The sequence below is a fragment of the Salvia hispanica genome, chromosome 4, assembly GCF_023119035.1.
Source record: "Salvia hispanica cultivar TCC Black 2014 chromosome 4, UniMelb_Shisp_WGS_1.0, whole genome shotgun sequence".
NCBI classification, from domain to species: Eukaryota; Viridiplantae; Streptophyta; class Magnoliopsida; order Lamiales; family Lamiaceae; genus Salvia; species Salvia hispanica.
This window is the reverse complement of record NC_062968.1, coordinates 2,127,133-2,154,565: the sequence shown is the minus strand read 5'-3', so window position 1 is coordinate 2,154,565 and position 27,433 is coordinate 2,127,133. Positions and strand designations below refer to the sequence as shown.

At 33.5% G+C, this 27,433-nt stretch overlaps 2 protein-coding genes across 3 annotated transcripts; both read right to left on the bottom strand.

Moving 5' to 3' along the window:
* On the bottom strand, positions 1-3,931 carry LOC125219908 (NAC domain-containing protein 21/22-like). The gene is made up of 3 exons (XM_048122000.1): positions 3,686-3,931; positions 1,856-2,136; positions 1-645 (listed from the first exon to the last, which is right to left on the bottom strand). The coding sequence occupies exons 1-3, from the start codon at positions 3,855-3,857 to the stop codon at positions 220-222; spliced, it is 879 nt and encodes a 292-aa protein (XP_047977957.1). The 5' UTR covers positions 3,858-3,931; the 3' UTR covers positions 1-219.
* An 8,985-nt stretch (positions 3,932-12,916) lies between these two features.
* On the bottom strand, positions 12,917-18,910 carry LOC125218355 (probable methyltransferase-like protein 25). 2 transcript variants are annotated; one of them, XM_048120007.1, is made up of 13 exons: positions 18,702-18,910; positions 18,519-18,614; positions 18,278-18,361; positions 17,911-17,985; positions 17,387-17,467; positions 17,102-17,241; positions 16,620-16,880; positions 16,122-16,296; positions 15,695-15,778; positions 15,338-15,485; positions 14,855-15,048; positions 13,461-13,666; positions 12,917-13,366 (listed from the first exon to the last, which is right to left on the bottom strand). In XM_048120007.1, the coding sequence occupies exons 1-12, from the start codon at positions 18,879-18,881 to the stop codon at positions 13,481-13,483; spliced, it is 1,704 nt and encodes a 567-aa protein (XP_047975964.1). In that variant the 5' UTR covers positions 18,882-18,910; the 3' UTR covers positions 12,917-13,366; positions 13,461-13,480. The 2 variants fall into 2 exon arrangements, with proteins under 2 accessions (XP_047975964.1, XP_047975966.1); XM_048120009.1 differs by lacking the exon at positions 17,911-17,985.
* Positions 18,911-27,433: the final 8,523 nt, after the last annotated feature.

Below are 27,433 nucleotides of genomic sequence, written 5' to 3'. Positions count from 1 at the left end.
TAGAAGCATATACAGTTCTAATTAACATCACTTAGTAAATATATTCTTTCTTACAAGTATCCAATTGCACATACCAAACATTTCATGTACATTGATACAAACCTATATCTAATCTAAACCAATAGCATTAACAACATTAATCTTAATTTCTTGGCTTCAAAACTCCAATCTTGATGAAAATTCCCAAAAAACAATCACATGTTTCCAAGAATTGCAACATCACGAGTAGCTATTATTCCACACCACCTCCGACAGATAGCTGTCGGCCTCGAAGCTCGGGGAGCCGCCTTGCATGCTCGTCCGATCATCGATCTCACTTTCCATTTTGGTGAGATGATTCAAGACGGCTTTGATCATCGTCTTGTCGCAGGGAGACGGGTCATGGACCGGGGGCGGGTCCATGTGGCCGAGGATCGAGAAATTAGGGTCCGTTTGGTTGTTGTTTAAAATGGAGAAGCAGGGCACCTGCAGCTCGTGATTATACTGATCCGCGGCGTCGAATGGGAAGAAGGGGTCCGTTAGGGGCGGCAGTGGCGGGGATGATGGTGTGGCGACGACGTCGAAGCGGCTGCTCCCGGGGGCTTCCTCTGATCTGGCTGGGGTTTCTGATCTGCTCTTGAAGAACACTCGGCATAGAACCCAATCCTGTTTAGGGTTATGGATAGATTAAAATAAAATAAAATATAACTATTGGTCGTGGATGAATAGAGTAATAAATAAATGGATAACGAGTGAGAAAAATCACTGATTTATAATTTTTAGTCAATTTCATAACTTTTAGAAATAGTCGATAAGTCTAGCATCATACATGTAGGTAACTTTTCTACAAGAGGGCACTAAAGACATACTCCCTTCATCCGCTAATAAAAGACTCACTCTGACTACTCTGATATTAAGAAATGTAATGTAAACCGGAATAAAAAAGGTTAGCAAAAAATGAATCTTATTTTTATAGATTACTAGTTTTTCCCTCATAGTTGAGGCGGAACTTTTCGGCACGGAGTTTAAGAAATGAATGTTGAGTGTGTTAAATAAATAGATAAAAAAGTAAGAAAGAGAAAAAAGTAGAGAGAATAAAGTAAAAAGTGAATAAAGTAGAGAGAATAAAGTAAGAGAGAGTAAAGTAAGAAAGAAGAAAAAGTTACTATATATGTAAATGTACCGGAATAAAAAAGGTTAGCAAAAAATGAATCTTATTTTTATAGATTACTAGTTTTTAAGAAATTTTGAATGATATATGAAATTCATTATCAAAAGTAATAAAAAAACAAATAGTACAATTATTCACGGATGGAAAAAATACTACTCCTAGTAGCAAATGGGACTATTAACGGAGGATGGAGAAAGTATTATACTCCTACATAAAAAATAAATTATATAAGTCGCCGAATTTTTTATAATAGGACAATTGAAAAAAATTGTCAGAATTATATACAATTGTCAATTTTAAAAGTTTTGGATTGGTCAGAATTTAACCAAATTTGATAATTTTTCAGCAATTTGCTTGTGTATTTCATTATCAAGAGAACTGTATTACACCTACTTTCTGGTGAGCGGAAAGCAGAAAACGACAAAAGGGTATTATATGGGTAGGATTAAATTAGTATAAAGCCAAATAACTAATTGTCGTGATTCATTGAATTCTTTATGCACAAGGCAACGAAATTTGGATTAGAATAATTGGGATATTCGGAGAAGTCTTTTTAAAATGAAAACAGCCTGTAATTTAATGACTTCCATAATACTATTAACAAGTTGAAGATCATGTCGAATATAAATGATCAACTTGATTGTGATTAGTCAAGGGATTAGATCGTGATTAACGACATAATAAATTATTAGATAGGTATGCTACCTTAAAGGGGGAGACCGATTTCGGGCCGGGCCCGTGGGCTCCTTCGAGGCGAAACTCGTGCATGACCCACTCGGTCTTTTGGCCTCTGGGGGCCCGGCCCTGATAAAATACCAGCGTCTTTCGCATGCCGACTAGGACTCCCTTGTGGATTATGGCCCGGTCCTTGCCCGTGGCCTTCCAATAGCCCGATACTGTGGCCCGATTTGTCCGAAGCCCGGTTGCATATTTCCGGTCCCTTTGGCTGTAAAAATACCACTCCTTGCCTCCCACACATGCATACTCTAATAAGACAATCACAAATTTTATTTAAATCACCATGTATATATATTTAAGTATAAACCAACATCACATAGTGTAGAACTCCCCACATCTATGGACCAATCGCAATCGATGGAGAAATGATGTTCTAGCAGGAACGGAAGCAGAAATTTTTTTGAATTCTAATTTTCGATACAATAATAATTTTCCTATATATAATTTGTTGTGATAATAAGGAATTTTGCACAATGACTCATACCAAAAATTCGATGATATTATATGAATTAAAAATAATTTTTTAGCTTAGAAGGAGGTTTAGGAATAAAAGTTCAATGGGTCAGGACATATTGTCACATGGTGTGTCCAGCCAATCACAATTATATATACAAGTAATTTCTCTCTTTTTCTGTAATTGTAATTGACTGGACACACCACGTGGCAATATGTCCAGACCACTGAACAGCCGGCCAGTGATGTGACAAGTTGGCTGGCGACACGTGGTGTGGCTGCTATGGGTGCCAAACGAGTCCCTATTTTGGTGATGAGGGATGTCCCCATAAGGCCAATTGAATTATTATATATTGGCAAAGTGTCAATGTCTCAACTATGTAATTTTGCATAGCCAAGTGTATAAGATAAAGAAGGTGACGCAAGTGTGAAATGGGACATGAATAATTATTATGGAGCTCTAATTTTTGCCAACCACTATTGCTAATAGAGAAATATTGTAGGTGTCTAATTTGAAGTGAGATTGTGGTTGAGATTTGAAGGTGTCCACGCGTATGGTTATATGAGTTTGAACAAATTATCTGAAATTAATAGCTGTCTCCATCTTAAGCTTATGACAAGACCAAAAGTGTCGATTTCTTCAAAAAGGTAATTGATTGAGAATTTTTGTGGGATGATTGGTAAGTATATATTCCATTTTTCAAACTCAATTACCTTGTCTACACGCACTTCGGGGTTTATCCATTCACAAGATTCTTTCCTAATGCATTCCTCCACCAATAATTATCTCATAATTCCTTTTAAGTCTATTAAAAACTATATCTCCCATCTCATAAAAAAAATTTATTTTAATGTCCCATAAAATTAATTCTTCTTTAATAGTATTTGATAAATATTTTCTAAGATAAATCTTATTTTTCACTAATAATACTTCAATTATATTTTGTTTTTATATCTTTTAAATTTTACTAATTATATACTTAAAACATGTGCCGTCACCAACAGATGGAGTACTATTTTTTTTAATAGACCACACGCTCTACTTACTCATTTATAAAAGTAGAACTTGCATTCTGTATATCAGCTTTTTTCATCGACTTCATATTACAATTCTTAAAACCCGAACTGTGTCAGAGTAGACCAATTAATAGTAGACAATGAGAGTAATATTTAACAATTTCTTCCTTCCTCGCACACATGCACGTTCTTGGATTAAAGGCTAATTTTTGTTTTTATTTTTTGAGAGATAAGCATCAAAACAATTACTATTCCTTTAGCAAGAACCAAATATATATGGTGAAAAACCAGTTGTAAATTCAATAAATAATTAAGAGAGAGAGAGACCTGGAATATCCCAAGGCTCGCAGCTGTTGAGGTCAACTTGAAGCAGGAGAGGAAGAGGGTGGGGGCAGCCGGTGATCCAGTTGAGGAGATAATCGCAGATGAGCTCTTCATCTTTCGGGTGGAACCGGAATCCCGGCGGCAGCTTCGCCTCCACGCTGCTTAAACAGCTCATGTTTCTGTTTTTCCGGTGACGGAGCAAACTCACTTTTTATATAAATTACAAATGCTCCTCATATATGTATGTATATATATACACTCATAGAAATGAAAAATAAAATGTGTAGTTGCAAAGTCAAGAAAGGAATTTGGTGTGAGGTGGGGTTTTGAACCTCCAAATCCATTCGTTTGATGACGTGGACCTACCCTCTTGTCTTACGTGGACTATGCAAGAGATATTTTTTTCCGACGACCGATCTAGTGACTGTTCTTTGTACGGATTTATAGGCACCTTGAAGGGTGAGACAACTTCATAACCAATGACATTTTAATATAATAACTTCGCAATTTTTTCAATTGTCTATGATATTAGATTTAGGGCTGACAATTTTTGGCACTACACGATAACACGACACGAACCCGCACGAAATTAATGGTATGTATCAAAGCTTATTGGGTTCGTGTCCTTATCGTGTCGACACGATAAGGACACGAATATTTCGTGTCGTGTTCGTGTTACACGTTAAGTATACTATAATATTATTTCGTGTCGTGTTCGTGTCGTGTTACACGTTAAGTATATATAATATTAATTTTATTTTTATTTATTTTAAAATTTTAAAAATTTAAAAATTTAAAATTAAAATTAAAATTTTCATATTAGAAATAATATTAATATATTATAATATTATTATTATAGTGTTGTTATCGTGTTGTGTCGTATATGTGTTGTTATCGGGTTTAGGTGTCGTGTTGACCCGAAGTGGTTCGTGTCGTTAATGGGTTTGTGTCGTATTCGTGTCTGAGGGTAGCGGGTCGTGTTCGTGTTCGTGTTTGGAGTTTTCTTAACGGGTCGTGTTCGTGTTTGTTGTTATCGTGTCGTGTCGTTATCGTGTCGACACGATAACGACACAACACGCACGATTTGCCACCCCTAATTAGATTCATGAAAAGTTTAAGTTTGATATGACAGACAGGAAAATATATCTAGGTCTTTATTTTTACCTATGTACGATATGCATCGTGATGTCAATAAATTCAAACAAGTAGGATGATGAATGAATTCACTATGGGACGATTGAAAAAATTGGGAAGTTATGATATCGGAAATTTTTGAAAGTTATGGGTTAATCAGACCAAATATAATGGTTTTTTGGTCGTGTAAATAAAGTGAATACAATGATGAATAATTTGTCTACTAAATTAGTCAGCACAAGTAGGCTAAGTTCAAGGGCCAAAATTAGCATTCACAAATACAAGTATTTTTTTGGAGAAACATTCATGGGTGATGTCAATATTTTGAGTCAGAAAATTGCGGTGATCAATGACGTATATATCTTATATTCTTATTCTTAATGTGTTCAAGTTATATGTTTCACTGAATAATCAGTAATAGAGACACGTAAAATAATCTAATACTAAAACAAAACTAATTAATGATCAAATTAAAAAATGAAATAAACACCGGTTATCAACTCCTTGTAACTAAGTTGATAATTAAAACTAAAAAATATATTAGAACCGTCACTAATTGATTTTACGATAGAAATCATCTGTCATGGTACTAAAGTGGGTAGCCAACCGTGGATCAAATTTCACTGACCTAGTAGTAGATCTAGAAAAATGGCTTACCCACCAGTATATCTGGACTTCAAATTTGAATATGGTCCAACCAATCAGAAAAAATTTAGGTCAGGTCCAACCAATAAAAAAAGTTGCTCATTGAAACTAATACTCCATAATTATTCCATATCATTGTATTACCCTCCTATCATCAATTAATTTTATAATGAAACTCATAATATAATTTTCTCTCACCTATACTAAGATGATGCAAACTTAATTAATAAGACAGTTCTTCAACTTAATAAGTCAAAGATTCAAATCATTATAATTAATAAAATAAATTAAAAATATTATTGATCATCTTTAAAAATAACAAATAAACATTTTACACCAAGAAAATAATGTTGTTATGACACAATTGATTTAAACTTGGGTGCGCGCATTAGGCACGGTAATTATGGTATTAATTGTGATTTATGTAGTATACTATTAATTAAGAGGATTAAGTAGTATAGTAATACTCCTATTATTTAGACGTGCATTATTGGGCGCCGCGCACACGAGTAGATGAGAACCTCTATTTATAAACAATAGTATACTCCTAACATTTATGAGAAAATAAACGATTTTTTAATTTTTCACACCATCTAAAAATTTGTGAAATAATTTCCACATGTGTCACGTTATAAGATTTTCGATCTCAAAATATAGGCCATGTGCTATATTTGAAATTTCATATTTCCAGAGCAAATTCATTGTTGACACTATTCCCACTAATCAAATCATAACTTAGAAATATCTGCAAATACGAAGCAATGATATGCTACATATCTTATATGAGCTCCTTATGTGAGCACCACTCTCGCTTGACACATTTTTAGCGTTGTTCGTTTCGATTTATCTATTTAGTTTAATTCTAATACATTAAAAAATGTTATTGCAATTTTTAATTTCACAAAATTCATAAAAATCAAAGCTTGATTTATTATTTTATTCATTTATTTGAAATTATAGAGAAAACGAGCAAATCGAGCTTTGATTTTTATGAATTTTGTGAAATTAAAAATTGCAACAACATTTTTTAATGTATTAGAATTAAACTAAATAGATAAATCAAAACGACCAATGCTAAAAGTGTGTCAAACAAGAATGGTGCTGACATAAAAAGCCTATATTTTATATGTAGCATATCATTCCTCCTGCAAATACTATTACCAAAATATTAGACTGTAGATAACAAAACAAAATGATAGAAACTAACAAACAATTGGATATTATTAACTTGTTTTTGTATTTAGCATGACGTGTAGCATTTTTGGAGGAGTCTTGGCATTATGTTTTATTTGAATTTTTCTTGAATTTGGGCACCTAATTCAAAGGCTCCCCACACACTGTCGAAATCATAACCGCTTAGACTTAAAATTTTCATCTAATTGTATATTTTTTTCGTTTTGCACTCATTAGTGAGTAGGTTTGAATTATGTTCAAATTATGTCGTTTTTTATAATTGCACAAATCCCTATCCACAAATGTCCAAAGGTAGGGCGGTAATTGGTGAAAAGGTAATTAACCAAATAATTGTAGATAGAAGAAAACTATTGGTCAAATTAATTTTGTTAATTTATTTTGGTTGGTCGTAAATCATTTAACCAAATAATTGTAGATAGAAGAAAACTACTTGCTAGATCGTAAATCATTTACGTTTATTTTTATATCGTATTCCACGGTATTTATTCAGTTAATTAATAGTATTACAAAAATTTCATTCTAACAGCGTTTAATTTTTGCAATGGTTAGTGATTCAACAAAATCAATCAACGTCATGGAGCATGTGGACAATCATTTTGATATTTGAAAATTAAAACAATAATTAAAAATTTAGGATAATTGACAGTTTAAATTATTAAAATACATGTAAATTTGAATAATTTAGACGAGGGCATAGTAGTATGGGATGCGCAAGTGCCATAATGATATGTACCGATACCTAATCGGCTAAGCAAATTTAGGGTTGGTATTGGGCTTTAAATTTAATGTTTTATATTCAACTTTATAAGTACTCGCTCAGTCATTTTCATTTTTAGTTTGTCCCATTTAAGATGACTTATTAGTAAAAATAGAAACCCGTTTATCTCTACTTTATTCTATCTCTCTTGCTTCACTCTCTCCAAAAAATACACAAAATAAAACTGCATAAAATCTCGTGCCGCGCAAGAAAGGGATCATCTTCCTTGGTACGGATGGAATACTACTTTGTTTCTGTCTATATACATCAATTGGTTTAATCCACTCAAATTTAAGCCAATTCATTTAAACTAAGTACTAGGAGTAGTATTTTATTCGGATTGAAATACTACGCTAAAATTTTAAACTCTAACCCTAGTCTTTTCGCCAAATGATCATTCTTAAAATAGTAAATAGAATACTACTCCCTCCGTCCCGCTTTAGGAGTCCTGGTTGATCAATTTTGGGCGTCCCGCTTTAGGAGTCCTGGTTGGGATAAACTAATAAAAAATGCCTACAAATTAAGTAAAAAATTGTTAAAAGTAGTCCCAACTTCCACTACAACATTTATTTATTACACACTCAAATACTTTCTTAAAACATGTGCCCGACTCAACTAGGACTCCTAAAACGGGATGGAGGGAGTATAAAATAGTTACATTTTTTCTAGTAATTGTGTTTTTCTATTGAAAGTTACAAACGACTAAAAAAATGCATATGAAGGAAAAACGAAGTATGACTTGGTTTGATGTTCATGTTATCTATAACTAAAATTGTGATAGAAGTGAGGTTAGGCAGTATATGTAGAAATTATATAATTGGAAACACAAAAATTAAACGACCTCATAATAAATAAATTTACGCAACCTCCACTTGATAAACAGAAATCAGCACAAAGCACAAGTATAATACTATCTATATACACTCAGATTTAAATCTAAGCTTACGCGGATTCTTCATCTTACAAATCAATGTTTTATTTAAAAAAAATAAAGCTTGTTAAAAAAAATACAACAAAATAACACATACACTAATCCTTATAGGTGACTTAATCCCCAATCTAATAAATTGAAGGAGTTGGTGGAAGTATCTTACAATTCAATGGCTCCAAGTCTTCGAGATTAAGGGGAATAATTAGCTAGGTGTTGGATATTAATGAATCAGATTCAAAATAATCTTTGATTCAATGATTATAATATGTTTTTGATTAATTGATTAGAAGTGGGAATCAAAGGATCATAAACGTCACAATTTCAATATTTTAAAAATTGAATCTGTAACAAATCGATGAAAGTATTGGTTCATGGTTTAATCAGTCGGACAAATATTGATAAATTCATATGTTTACTTATTATTGTCCATTAAATTTGCTAACTTTTGGAATCGAATATTCAAATATATAATTGTATTTTAATGCTCGAACTAGACAGGATAATGTTCTAATATATTTATGTGGGAACTCGATGACACCACAATCTTATTTTCGATCCTTCCTTTGAACCGTGTTCTGTTTATATCTAAATAGTCTACTATAATACTAGTATATACTCTCATCATCCATCAAAAATAGTAAATTTTTAAAATGGAAAGTTACACCTAATCTGTTACTCACTTTTTTTTATCTTCTATCCACATTTTTTTCATTCTACTATGTTAAAAAAAATCCTTTATATTTTCAACACATGAAATTGTAAGAATGGGATGAAACTATAAGTGTGTCCTAAACATGCTAAATCACAAACACAAAAAAGGGGAGTGAGAAAAGAATCTTAGCTTCGGTAATCATAAATTGTCCAACCCTTTAATTATATGTCCCTATCTATCTCCTAGTTTATGTTATGTCAATTTCCTATATCAAGTAGGATCTTAAATGCTATACTAAAAATAATTATGAACTATTACAAATAGTTAATGCCTAATTGTCTACCATTTATCGTCAATGCCATCTAGTCAATGCAAAGTGAGTTTTAAAAGTATTTAGCTTTTGTATGTGTAGGGATTTTTTTGGGTTGATTGTCAATGCCAAGCTCGATCTGGTCCTTATTTTTATTGAACTAATGTGGATGAATTTTAAGCTTAGGATTGTGATAAAGAATTAGAAAGAGAAGAATTGTTTGTATAAGTTTTTGTCTTATGCATACTTAGATTCTTAGATTGGTGGGGCTCAATACTTATCTTTGAGAGAATTGTTCATATTATACTATATGAGATCAAAGGCTAAATTTAATCATACTTGCCCTCTAGCTATTTATGTGGAATAAGTTCCTATTTATGTGCGATAAGTGATTTGTACTTCTAATTCAAATAAACCAATTTTTTTTATTTCTTTGAAACCTTTCAAATTATTATTTTACCTTTGAAAATGTTAAATAATCGCAAAACTTAGTAACATGAACTTAAATTGTCGATAAAATTTCTTGGCAATGAATTTGCCGTAAGATAAAATATCTACTTCAGACCTTTAGCCTCAGACAGTAACATTTCTACTGTTTGGCCAACTCACACACACCGATAATTTTTAATTACTACCGAGAGTGGTAGACACACCTTATAGGGTGAATGGGCTTAAAACCCTGCCACAATATTTTTTTTCTTTTTTGTATTGTTAATTTTAAATTGGCTATAATTCATTTGAGTCCTTTACTAAATTTACGCAGATGAAGATCAGCTGTATGACTAAGAGGAACTGGAATTTAAAAAAAAAAAAGGAAACAAGGAAAAATGGATACAATATATAGACTAGGTTGAGAAGGTAAAAAGAAAATGTTAAAAATGAGTACTACAAAATGAAAATGAAAAAGTATCCACTAACACTATTTTAGCGTACCTTTCTTCTCATTTATCTTAATTTACCAATTATGCATTAATTCACGTGTCGTCTCAAATGTCCATGTTTTTATGAGACGGAAGGAGTATCTTATAATAAACAAAATATTAAGTTAAATTAGTTGTTGTACTAGTTTTAAAGTACTATACTCTGTACTAAACATATTATTAGTATTTTTTTTCAATATAGTATTATTTTTAATATGTATGTACATATTCTACTAGTATAAGCAAAGCGGATCATCACATTCCTTATAAATATTTTTTTTTCTGCGTCACTACTCTATATTGGAGACCCATCTTTCATAGTATCAAAGTATCCACTTTCTTCGTTGCTTCTAAATGAACTAATACATAATCATGAGCTAATAGGATTCATTCAAATTATTAGATTCGAAAATCATATTATAAAAATAACATTAGACTTTGGGCTTGCAACTTGAAGGTTGACACAACCGACTTTTAAACTCATTGGCAGTGCTATCGTTATTACAAGATACAACAACAGGTATCAAGTGGCATGATTACGAATTAATCTTGCCACACAAGCTAATTAGAACATAACTAGGTCAATTAACCATAATTCCAAGTTTTCAAGAACACATTTGCACATTGAGTTGAAATGATTTGCTAGTAGAATGGAATGAAATGAACGTAACATTCTATCCACAATTGTTAGGGTGTTAAATAAATTGATAATTTCATTATAGACGAAGAGTTTGAATATTCTAAGGTCGAATGTGACAAATTAACGAAAATTTAGAAGATAAAAATTTGGAAGGAATAATTGTGGAACCTTGTTATCTGAGAAAGGGATATATGGCTTAGTGTTTCGATAAGAATTACAGCACTATCATGGCGACAACGATGCGTTTTGATAGATACACATTTGCACAGTGTTTTTGACCGAATGCTTATCAAAGAGAATAGTTGATTTTGTAGTTGTATATGTGTGCTTAAGTTAAGTACATTGAATAGTTTCATTTACTCACCTTTACTATGATTGCGACTTCGATTGTATTTGTGAGGCTATTAGGATGACAAGTTGTAAACTAATTAGAGACGCATTCCCTCTCCATTAAGGTTCCTATTGGCAATACCAATAAGGCCTAAAAAATCAGGTTCCTATTGGCATTAGCAATAAGGCCCCGAAAAATCAGTACGCGACAAATGGATCTGAGATGTCGGGGTCGTGGAATTTATTGGCAGACCGGCGGAAAGAGAATATACAATGAGAGTGGAATAAAGAGATGGTGAAACGAGATGAGAAATAATAGTGTTTTTATAGATAAATTACTGTATTAAAATTAAATTAAGATAAAAAATCAAAACAGCTGCAAAATGCAACAATCAGCCTAGGCTAGACCTGCCAAGGTTTATCGAACCGGCGGTTAAAACCGAAACCGTAACTGGCGGTTACGGTTCCGAACCGAAACCGTGAGAATTTACCCGAACCGAAACCGTGCTGGAACCGTCCGGAGCCGGCGGTTCCAAACCGGAACCACGAAAAACCGCCAGAAAACCATGAAATCAAGTCGGAACCGTGAAAAACCACCGGAAAACCGTCGGTTCGGAACCAAAACCGAAACCGGCGGTTTTGGAACCAGAATCACAACCGCGAAACACCCTCACGGTTCGGTTCCGATTCAACAATTTCTAAAATCGGAACCAGCGGTTCCGAACCGTAACCGCCGGTTCCTGAACCGTGGGCACCTCTAGCCTAGGCTATGGCTGAAAATGATACGGCAAGAAAAAAAAAAACAATGCTTGCTATAAGGCCCCCAAAATTCAGCCTTATTGTAAATGCTCTAAGATCAGTGGACTAGCAATAGCCTAGCCAAATACTCCTTCTGCCACATCATCATGTCCTTCCCACAGCTTAGCCACCGCCCTAACCAAGCAACAGCCTAGCAATAGACTAGCTATAGCCTAGCCCTCCCGAGAAAAAAAAACACCAAAAACAACAACGAAATGAATTGAAAAAAAAAAGACAGAAAAAATAAAATGGGAATATGATATTTTAGAAAAAGTTTTAAAAAAAATTATTAAAAAAATTGAAAAATCAGCTAGCCAATCGCTAGCGATCGGCTAATCGTGCTAGTCCGTGCCCTAGCTCTAGGGCGTTGGTTTTTCATCCACTCGGCTAGCCTACCGCAATAGCGGACTAGCTGAGCGCCCTAGCCGCACACCGGTGGTTAGGGCTTCAGCTAGTCGGCTATTATGGATACTCTTAAGGCTTCTACTACTATTGATAACAAGTGTCGCTTTTTAAAGTGTATAATAGTAATAAAAACATTAATACAATATTTTCAGTTTCAGAGTGTTCTAGTCTATTTAGCAATTAAGAATTTAGTAGGAAATTGATATTTCTTGATTATTAGATTCAGTATTATCAATTATGATAAATCATTTTTTAGGGTTGTTTAGGTAGCAAAATGAATGATCTAATAGAAAAATAGCTCGTGTCGTGACCAACCATTTGCCTAGGTTGATAAGCCTTCGCATCAAACAGTTGGCCACCGCAACTACTTTCCACCCAGTTCTCTTTTCTTTATCGCATTTCAATCTCGATTTAGCTAGCCACATGTAAAAAAATACAAGTTTGAAACATAGTAGAGGATACAGAAAAGAAATCAAAAGACTGACTTTCAACGAGAAGGAAAAACAGAAGAGCACAACTATGAAAATAACATGCATTAACACAAAAAAGGCTGTGTTTTCGAGACCGAAAACTAATTTTGTTGAAATTTTGGAGCACGTATGTACTGGTCCGGCGGTCCCAGATCTTTTAAAAGACCAGAACATCAGATTCTTGCTAAGCTAGAAAACAAAAGAGGCTGCCATTTTCACACAAAGCATCACTTTCTTTAATCTCCTCCTGGGAAAAAATTTGGTGGACACGCGCGCATTCATATGACTTACACGGTGCATACCTTTTCACTCGTAGGACTCGAGAGAAATAGATAACAATACATCAACAGAAAATAATAGAACCAGGCGTCATCTTGAATGAACTGCATTATTCTCGAATATATAAAACAGGAAAGCGTGGAGATGATACCATCATTGAAAGTGCAAAAACGCAAGACAAGCAGCTTCTGATATACAGCATACCGGTATCAACTTCAGCTACAGTGAATATAAAGACATCAATATCGAAAGTGAGAAGCCATGTGAAAAAGGCGATATCTATTCATGGGCAAACGTGCATGACTTTTCGGACCTTGAAGTTTGAAGATGGTTTCAGATCTTTCTAGCTATTAACGCCACATTCCTGGGAGATAATATAGGATCAAATAAAGGCACCATAACTGCCTCACTGAGCACATTGCTCTGCTCCTGGAGATAAAGTAGCCTATCGAGCAGCAGTAGAGTTTCTAAAATAGGTCCTAGAGCAGCCCGTAGTGTCCAATACGGCCCAACAAGTTCCTGCACTTAATAATGTTATTCATCTGAATATAAGAAAATACTGCACTCATAAATATTTTAGAAGAAATATTTCAACTTATATCACATAGGAAAAACAAGAAAATTAAAAGGGCACTACCAGATACAAATATTAATAGCCAGTAGCCTTTCAGATTTAATAACCTTGCATGTAAACATGCTTGATCATGGAATACTCTATCAAGCCACATTCTAAGGCAGAGGACTTCTTGTCGTTCAAGATTAATAAGGCTCAAAATCAGATAAATATTCAAACAATTAACAGAGGTACCATACTTCCTAAACCAAGATCTCAATGAATCTTTTTATCTTTCATAGCTATTCTTTTCAACTATGTCGCATCCTTGCATACACAGGACTAACAAAACTACATTTCAGATGGAAATATTTTATTGTACTGCTAAACATACTAAGTTCAGTCTAACAACCAAGCCATGTTAATATTAACGGTCAAATGCCTAAATCTTGTCCCACATCGACTTGGTGAAGATCCCATTTAATCTATATAACTGTGGATAACCCTCCCCCCTTATGAGGCCTTTTAAGGGGGTGAGTGGCCCATTTCTAATATTAACCTCTGAGGAGAGCAGCTAATCCAATGGTCCTCAAAATGCTCCCTAGGATCTGGAGCTTTGTTTTTACTGTATATTCTCTATTTAACTTTTGTTCAAATAACTTCCCGTTAATCAAAAAAGTAAAATGTAAAACAACATCCATGCTTCACTTCATATGAAACACAAAAGTAATACAAGTATCCATACCAAAGGAGGATGGAGTCCTCAACATCCTATTCCTACAAATATATTATAGACAACATGATAATTTAGCTCATGTCTCTTTTAACATAATTTTATCAACACCCGTTTAGAAGATTTTCAGGATCCAAATGTCAATGGCCCAAATTTGTGTCTGTATATGATCCTGATCATGTTTCACAAATTAACCCTAAGCCCTTCCCACAGCAATGAACTGAACTATGTGGAATGCTAAGATAGGAAATCATGATGGAGGACCATATTTCTAATCACAAAATTTATCTTTTCCTTCTAAATTTGGGTACGAGACCGTAAGAAAAAATAAACCAGCAAAAACGGAACATCATCTGGATCAATCAAAAAATAAACATAAAACATCCGGAAGAAAATCAGATATTTAGGAAAACTAACTTACAGAAAATTCTTCTGTTTCCTTCCACACACGAGAATATTCAATATCCTGTGAATCATTTAACTCAAGCCGATCTAATCCAGACTTACAAAACTTCACAAACATGGAGTATCTATCAACATCATGAGACTCTTCATTTGAAGATTCTGGATACGAATAAGGTTCATTAATCAAACGATTTCTAGCCCAGGTGGAACCTGCAAAAGTATAATAATATAAATTATATAGCCATATGCAAGATAGAAAGTAGAACTTTCTATTAGCTGGGCTACAACTATACTATAGGAGTCAATAAAAGCACAGGTTTCTCTTTCCATAATTCTAGGGTGGGGGATTTCTAGGTCCTTGCTATTTATATTGCCAGCAACTGCAAACCATGGAATTTCAAATGATACTTAGAAGATTTCATAGAGAGAAAACAACTAAAACTTTATACACTGATAAGCCAACTACAGCAAACTGGGATTCAAGAAATGAAAGACCTACAATTTTTCTGAGAGAAAGATTCAGCACTATCAATCGAATCTGCATCCAAAACCAGGATCCTTCTGTTGTGTTGGCGGCGTATAGCCTTGCCTTGACGGCCTATGGAAGGGTTTCTAAATATTGTTTCAGGATAGTACCGGAACAGAACCTGCAACAGAATCATCATGATCAGTGAAACTTTAGTGAAAAATGAACTGATTCTTACATTTTACTCACTAAACGTAGTTATGGCTCATGGTCACCATAATTTTCAGCACAGCTAACAACTGACTTAATGAAAGGAATGCTACTGCTAAATTTAAATATAGGTTACAGATAAAAATTCCCCCAAAACATGCTGTGGTCTGTAGTCTGTACCATCTGAAAGGAAGCACGAAATGCATGAAGCTCAAAATTGTGGAGGCCAGCCGCTTCTCCCAATGTTCTCCATCTATCTGGACTCTAATGAAATTAAGCAAGGTTAGCAAAATAGTTGATCCTCACAGAAAGGCACTGGAAAGATTATGTACTGTACATGTTTATTTTTTAAGAAAGGGTAAATTAATAAAAGCATATGAAAACATTTATCCAAACATGGTCCAAAATATTATCTGAAGCAGCACCCTACAAAACATAATAATGCACTACCGGTATCTTTCATTGGAGGTAGAAAATTGAGAAATTAAGTTGTTGGATCAGCTGCACCAAATGAAATTTTATGCACCTTGGTATCTTGAATCCGAGCAATACCAAGCCAAAATACAATTTAGCACTGTATTAAAAGATATGTCAAAACGAAAGCTACCTGACAGGCGAGATCGCGGGCATTTCTTCCTAGCCTGAAACCTGCAGATTTAGTGCCTTTGCTCATTGGAAAACCATATAGATTATCTGCCTCTGCGGTGTCATCTTCAGATAATAAGTTATAACAACAACCAATGCTTATCACTGCTTTAACTTCATCACATTCCATGAATGTCCTAGATACAAATAACAAGAATGAATGAATTAACAAATTAAATGCAGAGTGAATAGAATACTATAGCAAATTGCAAATAGTGGCACCATCAATATCATTGCTACCTCACAACCTTAATGCTTGAGTACTGAAGAACATAAGGTGTGTGTGTGAATTAGCCTAGCGGTAGAGAGGTTAATGCTTGAGACCAAAGATCTAAGATCTCAGGCGCTGCCTTTATATTAAATTCATTTAGCCATCCAAAAAAAAAGAACGTAAGGGAACTTGTCCATGTCAATATATCATGAAAACTCTACTGAACATAGGAAATTATCTGACACCAACCTAAGCATAGTCACTGAAAGATCTCCACAGGCATGAAGTCCGGCCAGAACCAATGAAGAGTTGGCATTCCCTTTCAAGGACGAGGGAGATTTACTTCCATTAGTTTCTTCTAGGGAATTTTTTTCAGCCTGTGTCCTGATAATCGAAGGTTTATCCAAATCATCAACCTGGACTAAAGAGCTGCTGACATCTTTCAACATTGCAGGGGACAGCACTTGGCATGTGACTGTTCTGGGTTTGCTGAAACCTTTATTTTGTAATCTGGTACAAGAATTCAATCAGTCTCTAAGATAAAGGTAAAAGAAAATTCTCTCAGTCAGCATACGTATTTAGGAAATATAATTCAACACAAATCTTTATTCAGCAGGTATATGTGACAAACAGGCTTGGCCAATAAAGTTTGCACAGGTGTATGAAATGAAGAGTAGGTCTATGAAACTTAAAAAACCCACAAATATAAATATAATAAATAAATCCCACACCTAGATTTGCATAATTTAGCTGCATAATATTTCTCAATTCGTTTAGCCCGTGCATCTGTGATGCTCCCATGGTGGGAAGAGGCATCAATTGCTATTACAGAAAGACCATGCTCAAAGGAAAGAACTTGAGAAAGGTAACCCTGCAAAACCAAACCATGAACCCATTAAACATAAAAGTGTCTGGAACGAGTTAAAAAAAAATACAAGTTCCCTGACTATACATGAGCTAGAATGTGGTTGGAGTAAGCATTTATGTAGATACAACCAAAGCAAGAGGTACAACACCTGCCCCGAACCAACATCGACGACAGTGTCGGCTCCAACTCTCCTAGCAATTGAATCAATAACAGCAGCAAGGGCTTCTATCTACTCAGGCAAACATCAAATACGAGTAAGTTACCCCTCCAAGTTCCACCAATTGAACTGTCAATTAAAGCCAAAAGACATCACATTAACTTCTAATTTATGAACATGTGGTTACAACCAACTTCAATTACTATCGAAATTATTCAGAAATTTATACATGCAATTTGTACAGGCAAATCCATCTATCTAAGAACTTTTCTATTCCAATTAATTTGGAACTAACTTCATAACTTGTGACCTGATTGAAACAAGTACATCATCAATCAATGCAAAGAAAATTAAGTTTCATTGGTAACTTTAGGATTCCCTCATAAAATACAGGGTAGAATTAGATGAACAAATTCTGAGGTCAATGCTGCTTGATACATAACATACTAAGGAAATACTACTTTTAAGAGAATTAAAATATTCCAAGGGAAAAGAGGCGAACATATGGAGCCTACTTCATGTTTTTTCTTCCGATTCATGCCTTGCGAAATTACGTTATTGAGTTCTGCTACTCGCACACCTGGGAAAGCCTGGGAAGACAAATGAAGAAACTCAACCCAAAATCAACGCTCATAATGAATTCTAGTAAATTTGCTAGGTAGTAGAAAACAAATATAAGGACGAAAAAAAGAAGCTGATTGTATCAGTAAAATTCCAGGATGCATCCACAGAATGTTCTGTTCTCAGCTCACTTCGGCTGAAGCAAATAAAACATGATGACATATTCCACTAAACTAACATGTTTCAGCCTCAACAATGCAGGAACAATTCACCATCAGTCCACGACACAGCTAATAATGAACGACTCTAAGCTGGAAATACCTTCTGTAGATCTGCCTGGTTGCGAGGAAGACTAAGAGACCTCACTGTGTGCACATATTCCTTGAGTGAAGCAGGCCAATGTTCCTAAACTTAGAGTGATTTACAAATTACATCAGCCACATTCGCAATAAATTACAGATTATGTCCATTTCCCCTCCTAGTGAACAATTAGTCAGGATTCATGAATTTATGCATAAAGCAGACGATATAAAAGCACAAAATCGATAGAATGAAGAAATACCTGGACCATACCAGAAGGAATTTGCATCAGTTTCTCGACAGGCTCTCTACGCAGGCAATCCATCCACTCTCCATCAACTGCTTCCCACAGCCTATCCTGTATCAAATTAACACACAAAAAACATACATGAAGCAAAAGAGATTGTCAATTCCTTCAATTTGATCGAATAGCCAGGAAATTCACCTTGTAGAAATTAACGACGTGAGCATCTAGGAAAAATCGGTAACGTTTGAGGAAATCTATTATGCCGTGGATCCACTCCAGAGTTTCGCTTGTCGTCCTGCACGAGTATCTACGATCGCCGTCTCCGCCGCCGCCGCCAGCCATGCCGCCGTCCGCAGCTAATCTTGTTGAGTTCTTCATTTTTTTGAATTTTTTTTATTATATTTCTCCTTTTTCGGCCCAACAGAATACAACTTCGGTTTCCTAAATTGGGCCGGGGCATATGTTGGGCCTGATGAAGTATAGGCCCATAATAGAAATAAAGGAGCTTAAGCTTAGGGGTGGGAATACGGATATCAGGTATTAGATTTACCCGTACCTGACCCGATATCCGTCGGATTTGGATACCCAATATTCAATTTTATGGGATTGGGTATTGAAATATAAGATAAATCGGGTATTGGATAACCCGAATGGGTATCGGGTATTACCCAAATATCCAATTTATTATTTAAAGCATATTTTAAATTAGGTTTAGCCATTTTGCATTAAATATAATCTTATACTTTAAAATAAAAGTGATCCATTTTTTTTAGTTTTATACTACAAAATAAATGTAACATTAAAGATATTGGTCGATTTAGATATTTCTATATTTCTATCAATATATAAAATTTAATTCTTTTATTAATTATTAACACATGTAAAGAGTCGAGTATTTGGATACCCGATATGTCGGATATGGATACCCGGGGCGGGTATTGGAGTACCCGAAAATATATCGGGATGGGTTTTGGATAGACATTTTTATGATTTTCAGGTTTGGATACCCGGTTTTTTCGGATCGGATATCCACGGATACCCGTATTCAATGACGGACCCAGAAAATTGTAATTGTGGGGTCGGATAAAGAATTAGTATCAGTAATATATATAGTATTTAAATTATTATTATTTAATTAAATATATTTAAATTATTATTATAAAAAATATATGCATTACAATTTAAAATTTACTTTTGGTTTTAGTATTATTTAGGGTAGTAGTTGATTTCTACGAGAGTATTCATATCTTAAATATTTAAAATTTCAATTTATTTTTAATTTGTGATACCGTGTACTTATTTTATTGTTTTATTGTTCTAATCATGCTTTTGTTTATGTTATTTTACAAATATTATTATTGATTTTAACTACAACTAAAAATTAAATTAATCTATTTACCATACTAACTAATACTAGTTTTTTAAAATAATTTACACGGAATCTACTACAGCTAAATCAATTGCATATAAATTAAACTAGTTATTATACTTAAATATATTAATTAGTTAGTGTATAACATAAATTAAATAAAAAAATGAATAGTAGTATTGAAATTCCATGGTTACTAACGCAAAACAACGGCTTCTCTCTTCTCCCACATTTCTCTTTTCCCTGCGTCTGCAACTCTTTCTCATCAAGCTCAGTTCTTGAATTTAAATTTCTCCTCAAGTTAGATTCTTTTTCTTCATTTTTACAATAATATTTTCTCTTATTTCTCTCCTTTCCTTTTTATTTTTCTCTAAATTTTTAGTTACTATCTTCCTCATTTCTCTGAAGTAGAAATGAAGTTGTCTTTCGTGGGGTCGGAAGGCGGAGTTGCCCTCAGTTGGCCGCCGATTATTGAGCTTCAAGCCAGCACTCATGGACTTGCGGTGGGGTCGGGCGACCCCGCGTGACCCCGTCTAGGTCCGTCATTGCCCGTATTTCCACCCTACTTAAGCTTTTCAAGTTTGAAGCCTTTGACCACATTATTTGAGATATTTAATACGATTATTATCTTTAAAATATAAATAACTTTATAAAATTTTACAATAATGAATCCGACATCACAACAGTATCTAATTCGATTATGCCAATTTTCGTGGTTCTTGGACAAGCACGATGGTATTTTATCACACGTGGTGGGCATCACAACATATCAATTATTATATATCAGATATTATTTCATTCTCTATCCTTTATAATTAGACTTATTTTTCAGTGTGTGTGTTTGTGAGAGAGAAAAACTAGAATTCCAAGTGATTTTGATTTAGGTTTGGGGGGTCAATGAAATGTGACATAGCTGTCAAAATCCTTGAGTGATATCCAATAATTGGATGGGATTTGCGGCTCTCCGCGCCACCACATTTTGCCGTTTCCGGGAAGCAAGGTACACTCAAATCTCGGTGCTCCGGCGACGGAGTTAGCAACTACCAACTCTGCCACGTGTCTACAGTCCAGCTGTTGTATTATCTCGAAAATTTGTGGCCATGCATATTTAAATTAGAATTAAAATTTGTGATTTTATTACTAAGTACGTAATAGGGAAGTTAGAACACAAAATTCATGGGATCGGACACATTGGTAAAGATCATTGTAGGCATGATCTTCGTTGATAATGTATGACGACAAAAATAATGAGAATACTGAGACTAAGGTGGTACATTATATGACGATCAATCCTGTGAGTCTGTGATACCACCTAGATTTACCATCTACTTTCTTCGTTTGGAACAGTAAGGGTCCAAGTAGTTTTCTGTTTCGGTTGAGCAGAGAAGTTTCTTGCTTCTTGCTTCTTGTGCTCATTCATATAAGAGCATCGTTTTGTATCTAGAGTTGCAATTTTGAGTTCAATAATAGAGTCTTACTTTCTGCAAATCTATCTCTTCTTCTCCCTCAAGATTACCATCTTCCTCAAACGAAAACCAGCTCTAATCTATAACAGTCTCCATTAAGATGTTCATTTTTTTACTTTTAGAATTTAACTCACACGCTCGCTCCTCTTTTCTTAAATATTTAACTAGAATATTTTTTCTCTACTTCATGTCACTCAACAATTCATCTAAAATCTAGTATCACTCAATAATATGATCATTTTAAATAGAAAAGGGAGTAAATTATTGTTTGTACAAATAAACAAACAAAATTTTCTCTTCAATCGAGATTAAACCGTTTGTGGTACGACAGTACCCTAAATAACACTTACCATATTGTAGTATTAGAATATTTATCTAGATCTGCGACTATAAAATATGTACAGAATAATAATTAAAAAAAGCAGACACGAATAGGAAAAAAAATTACACTATATGTTAAACGTTAATGATGAGTATATTCCAACAAATGGATGAGAAGCAATAGGGAGAGTTAAAATTATGATCTAACACAACTATAAAGTATAAACTACTCTAGTTTAAGATGCTTTATCCGCAGGAGTATATTCCCTTTTTCAATAGTATAAAATAAATATAAAATTTCATTTTTAGCAACTTGATGCATACCAATATAACTGACCACTAAAATATTTTCTCAGCTTTAATCCTTCCAACTAAAAAATACTATTCGATTTATAACGATTTAGAGATATTCCAAATCTGTCATTTCAACATCTACCACTGAAATATATTTAGTGAATAGTGTGAAGGTTTTCATGTGAAGGGTTGTCGAAAGAGAAGACAGAATTGAAAGTTTTCAGTTTTCACCAGAGGAAAACAAATCAGTTTTCAAATAGTTTATTTTTATTATTAATAATTTTATTCTAATTGTTAGATCGTGCTTATATCAACATGTTTTACTTTAGAAACCCTTCATTTCGTTGTCCGACTTTACTAAGCGGATGCAAATCATATTTTATTAAGTACAAATTTTTTTTCTTTCTAATAATGTGGGTATCATATTTTCCACTGCCAACACTCTAATCACTTTTTCCTTTCGAATTCTTTCTTATTTTACCAGTTATTATTTCGTCTCGTTTCAAATATTGTCTATTTTCTAAAGACGGATGAAGTATGAAATTCGATATAATTTTGGACATAAATATAAAGGTACATTTTAACAAAACCTCTTCAAAGATACCTTGGTGAGATAGCTAATCTCACAAATAACATACAAAAAGAAATAAACAAGAGTAGAAGCTACTAACAATCTAAACAAGAATGCGATACAGATCTGATGACACTCATCACAAGTAAAATATGTTAGCACGAGTAAAAGATAGCAAATAGAAGCCATCGGAGATGAAATCTAGAGAGAGAAAGAGAAATGAATATAAATGTGAGAGCGTATGGGACAGAACGAGAGAGTCAGCGAGACAAGTGAGACTAAGAGGATTTCTCAGCAACCGTATGGAACAACACGTGGCAACAATCGTACAATTCTTAGATAAGTATGAGTCTAAAGAGGATCGATGTGATACACTCAATTCACACATAAATTAAATAATTATGTTGGGCCGTATGGGCCCAAACATCACAATGTGAACATGACAATTATAGTATTTTTTTGTGGCGTTTAGTTGTCATGACAAATAATCATGAGACTATTCATCTAGGATTATTTTAGTTAGAGGGGAAGACTATATATGATTAATTATCATGAAACTATCCATCCAGAATTAAGTTATGAGGATTAATCTTATAAATCAAACTTAATACATATTTAATCATGAGATTTAGTATGGCCAACTAAACACTCTTTCATTTATTTGAAAGCTGGAGACGAGATATGCTAAATTAGGCATGAAAAATATCACGTGATGTATCAGTGAGGGGCAATTAATGAGAAAACTATTCCAAAAAAAATCGATAAATTATCCTGTTTTTTTATGTATTTGAAAGTTGGAGACGAGATATGCTATATTAGGCATGAAAAATATCACGTGATGTATCAGTGAGGGGACACCGCTGCAGCAATAAAGAACATCTATATGTATACAAATCAATCATTTCTCTTTCCATTTTTCAGTATAATATTTTTCGGACAATCATGATATTTAGGCATTGATTCGTTTTATTACATGGTAGTAGCTCTCAAATTTTCCGGAGGTTCTACTAATTTAATTTTAATTAAATTTATCTTCAATCAGCATAATTTGATGTGTTTCCCTCAAAATTGAATCCTAGTCTTGCACTCGTATGAAACCAAATAATTATTAACTTACTTATAAAATTCGATCGCGATACTTATTTAATAATTAATTGTCAGATAAGCACAACGTTCTTTTAAATTTGCTAGTTTCAAATACTAATTGCTAAAGTACTATAATTACAACTTGCATTTTCAATTTTCGTATTTATGGTATCCCAATAAAATGAAGTGTTTCGAAATTTTAGTGAAATAAAACTATTTCAACATATTGTATGCCTATTCTAGCAATTCACTTTTTCTCAATATAGTAATTACAAGCTCAATTGGGTACCCAATATATGCAAATAAGCACAACCGATAAAAAAAAATCATATTTTCATTTACATTCATGTATAGGCTTCACTCTAGAAGACGATACTACTAATTTTACTAAAAATTCTATAATCACATAAAAAAGAGAGAGAGAGGGGCATGGATCCAAAACCAAAAGCACAACACTTTTCAAAATATTTTTTGGATTGTAGGGGCGAAATATAAATAAAGAAAAACACATAGAACATCCAAACTTTATCACATTCTTTGTTTGATGCAATAAATACACCTATTTTTAATATGGGTTGTCTATGTTTGCCTTCACACATGTACCAATTCCCAAAATCCAATTTTATTATTGTTTTCTACTTATGATTTTTGGCCTTATGAACATATAAATCATTTCAAAAAAGTGTATCGGTTTTCCTATCTCTAAGTACAAAAATTTTAATTTTTTACTTATTTCAAGTAAGAATATAAACATACCTAAAGAATCTAGCATTAGTACTTCATTAATTTAAGAAGCCAACTACACTGCGGGAGTTGAGCCAAATAAGGATGGCAATAGACCAAACAAACAACATTACATTGTATTTATTGTTTTACAAAGCCAACATGCAAGACATTTCTAAAATAACTATGGAACAAATCACTAAAAAAAACTTGTTATCTACGGATACAAAAATCAAGATGCAATATGGATTAGAAATTTTTATAAAAAAGCAACAATTTTGGACGCAAAAGAAAGTGTGAATATATTAAGGATAAATTAATTTAATCATTTACTTCTATTTTTATAGGATGTTTCCATTTGCATCCTCTAATTTTAGTTGAGACACTAGTAATAAGGACGTTTTTTTGAAGCATTGGTGCTATATTTAGAAACACAAATCTTTAATTTCTTAAAAAAATATCCTTAATGAATTTTTTTAATTGTAGTGAATTAAAAATGTATGGCATTTTTCTCAATAGTTTAGTTGGTTACACTTTCAATAATGTGCAATTTTTGGATTTAAATTGTGTCAATTTTCAGCTTTCAATTAGTTGCAAGTTTAGTAATGATAAAAACATTTCTTTATGCTAATGAATTAGCATTTCTTTTATTAAAAAATGTACTCCATAGGTTATATAAATTGAAAAAAATAGTACTCCATAAAATATGAGAAATGAAAATTTCAAGAAAATGTCATAAGGTTCGGCTCTGTTATCATTTCAAGTGAATTTTTTCACTGACATATTTTTTGATGTGACCTTATGTAGGAGTAGAAGTTAGGAGATTGTCACAGTAGTATAATTTGGACAAATTTATATATATATATTTTTTTATGCGTATGACTGTCCTATGGCAATTTAATTAGTTGATTCAAGTGTATATGTATTTTTCATATGAGACGGAGCGAGCAATAATTTAATTTTCTTTTCTTGGCTTGATTGTAGGTGTTCTGAAACGATCGGATTGATTCTGCTCGATCGGACTTGCAGATTAAGGCCGAAAATCTCCCCGCTGATAGTGGGGTTTGAACCCACGACCTCAAGGTCTCCACAACTCTGCATTGCCAAATGTGCAACAACCCGTTGTTGGTATGGAATTCAATATTTTAGTTAAGGGTAACTTATAAATACTACTCCCTCCGTCTTATAATAGATGTCACACTTTCCATTTTAGTTTGTCCCACAAAAGAAGTCACATTTCTTTTTTTGGAAAAAGCTACCTCTCACATTAGTGTAAATATACTAATTTTTCTCTGCACCTAACAGACAAAACAACATCACTTAAAATCATGTGTTAATCCTAAAATGTACTATCTATTATAAAACGGAGGGAGTACGTGACTAGGGTTATGGTCATAGATGATAGGTTGGATATTTAACACCAAACTTATACAGATCTTGAATTCTTGATAATTCTTGAATTCTTGATAGGTCGGAGAACAGTAAATTTAGAGACTATTTTGCTATAAATGTTCGATCTTGAATTCTTGATAATTCACACGAATAATTCTTAGATATACTATATTATTAATGTTTTTAAGTTGGTCTCCAACATATGCGAATCTTTTAGTAATTTTTTATGTTTGCCCCAAAAGTAGTGTAGGAAGCTTTTGTGAATCTCTCTAATTACCAAGTACATAAAAATTGCCCCAAAAATTACTATTACATTTTTATTTTAGTAGTCGTACTATTCCGGTATAATTTTTGTTTTTTTCTGTAATTACAACAAATTACTTTAAAGTACTTAATGCATATATAAAAATAATTTAGTATTAGCAACAAATTACTTTACCGAACCAAACATAAATGATAAAAAAAAAATTAATATACTACAATTACGATATATATTTAAAATAATACGTGTAGAAATTATAACTATTTGTATTTTTAAAGAAAAGCTCAAGTCAAAAAATGGACGAGTTGAAGAAATTCAATACAATCAGAGGATCGACAATGAAGCAACAAGAATGTGCAAAGGAACATAAAAACACCTAACAGATTAACCGACACACCCCGACACTATCCTAACAGTATAACAACCTCAATCTATCTCCACTATTACAACCAAAAGCAAAAAACAAGTATAGACAAAACATAAATTGTCAAAGCATTAAGCAAAAAAGAGTGTAACACATACCAAAGTGTGGAATCAAATTTCACCATCAAGCAACCACTCTTCACAACTAATTGCAATCCACGCAACTAGCGAAGGAGTAATGTAAAAACATACCCGATGCAACCCGACTTAGATTCTTATGTGATTTAATTTCATAAAAGTGGTGTTATTTTACTTTAATATATTAATTCGTAATAAGCGAATCAAGAACTACACTCAGTAAAACTTTTTACTGCACTATTCTCGTGTTATTAATAAGTCTCACATCACTTCTAGGCAGATCACTTAACAATTACCACCAAAAACACTAAAATAGCACATCGACATTATTCGTCAATCATCATCAATTGTAATCGTAAAGAACATAGTGCGTGGTGCACGCACACATGTCACAGTGCGCAAGCCGTCACACATCTACAAGTTGTGCACGGTGAGCCGGCGATCTACATCGCGGTGTGCCCTCCGTATGCACGCCGGGACGTGCGCCAAGTCGTGCATCGATGATTCCCTAATATAGATACATTTATCAAAAGGTGAGCAATTCTTGAACCAGTAAAAATCTGTTATTAGTGTTGTGAATGTGATGTTAGTCCATCAATTTGTCATTTCAACGCTCCAACCGACAACCTTAATTATGCCGCCACCACCTATAATATATTCACAAAATTTAATCTATATACATACAAATGAGAATAAAATAACAATTTTTTGTGTTTGTAAGAAAGCAGACCATAATCTGGTAAGATTGGGTAATTGGGAATCTTCAACACAGAAACCACAGTTGAAGCCCACGTTATTTTGCCGATACTCTCATTCTATAATCAACATATCTTATAATAAAATATTATACTTTGATATATTTATTATTTACTTTTTTCTGAATTCAAGAGACAATAGACGAAGTAGTGCAGTTGAGAGAAGTAATATACAATTTGGGGAAATGCT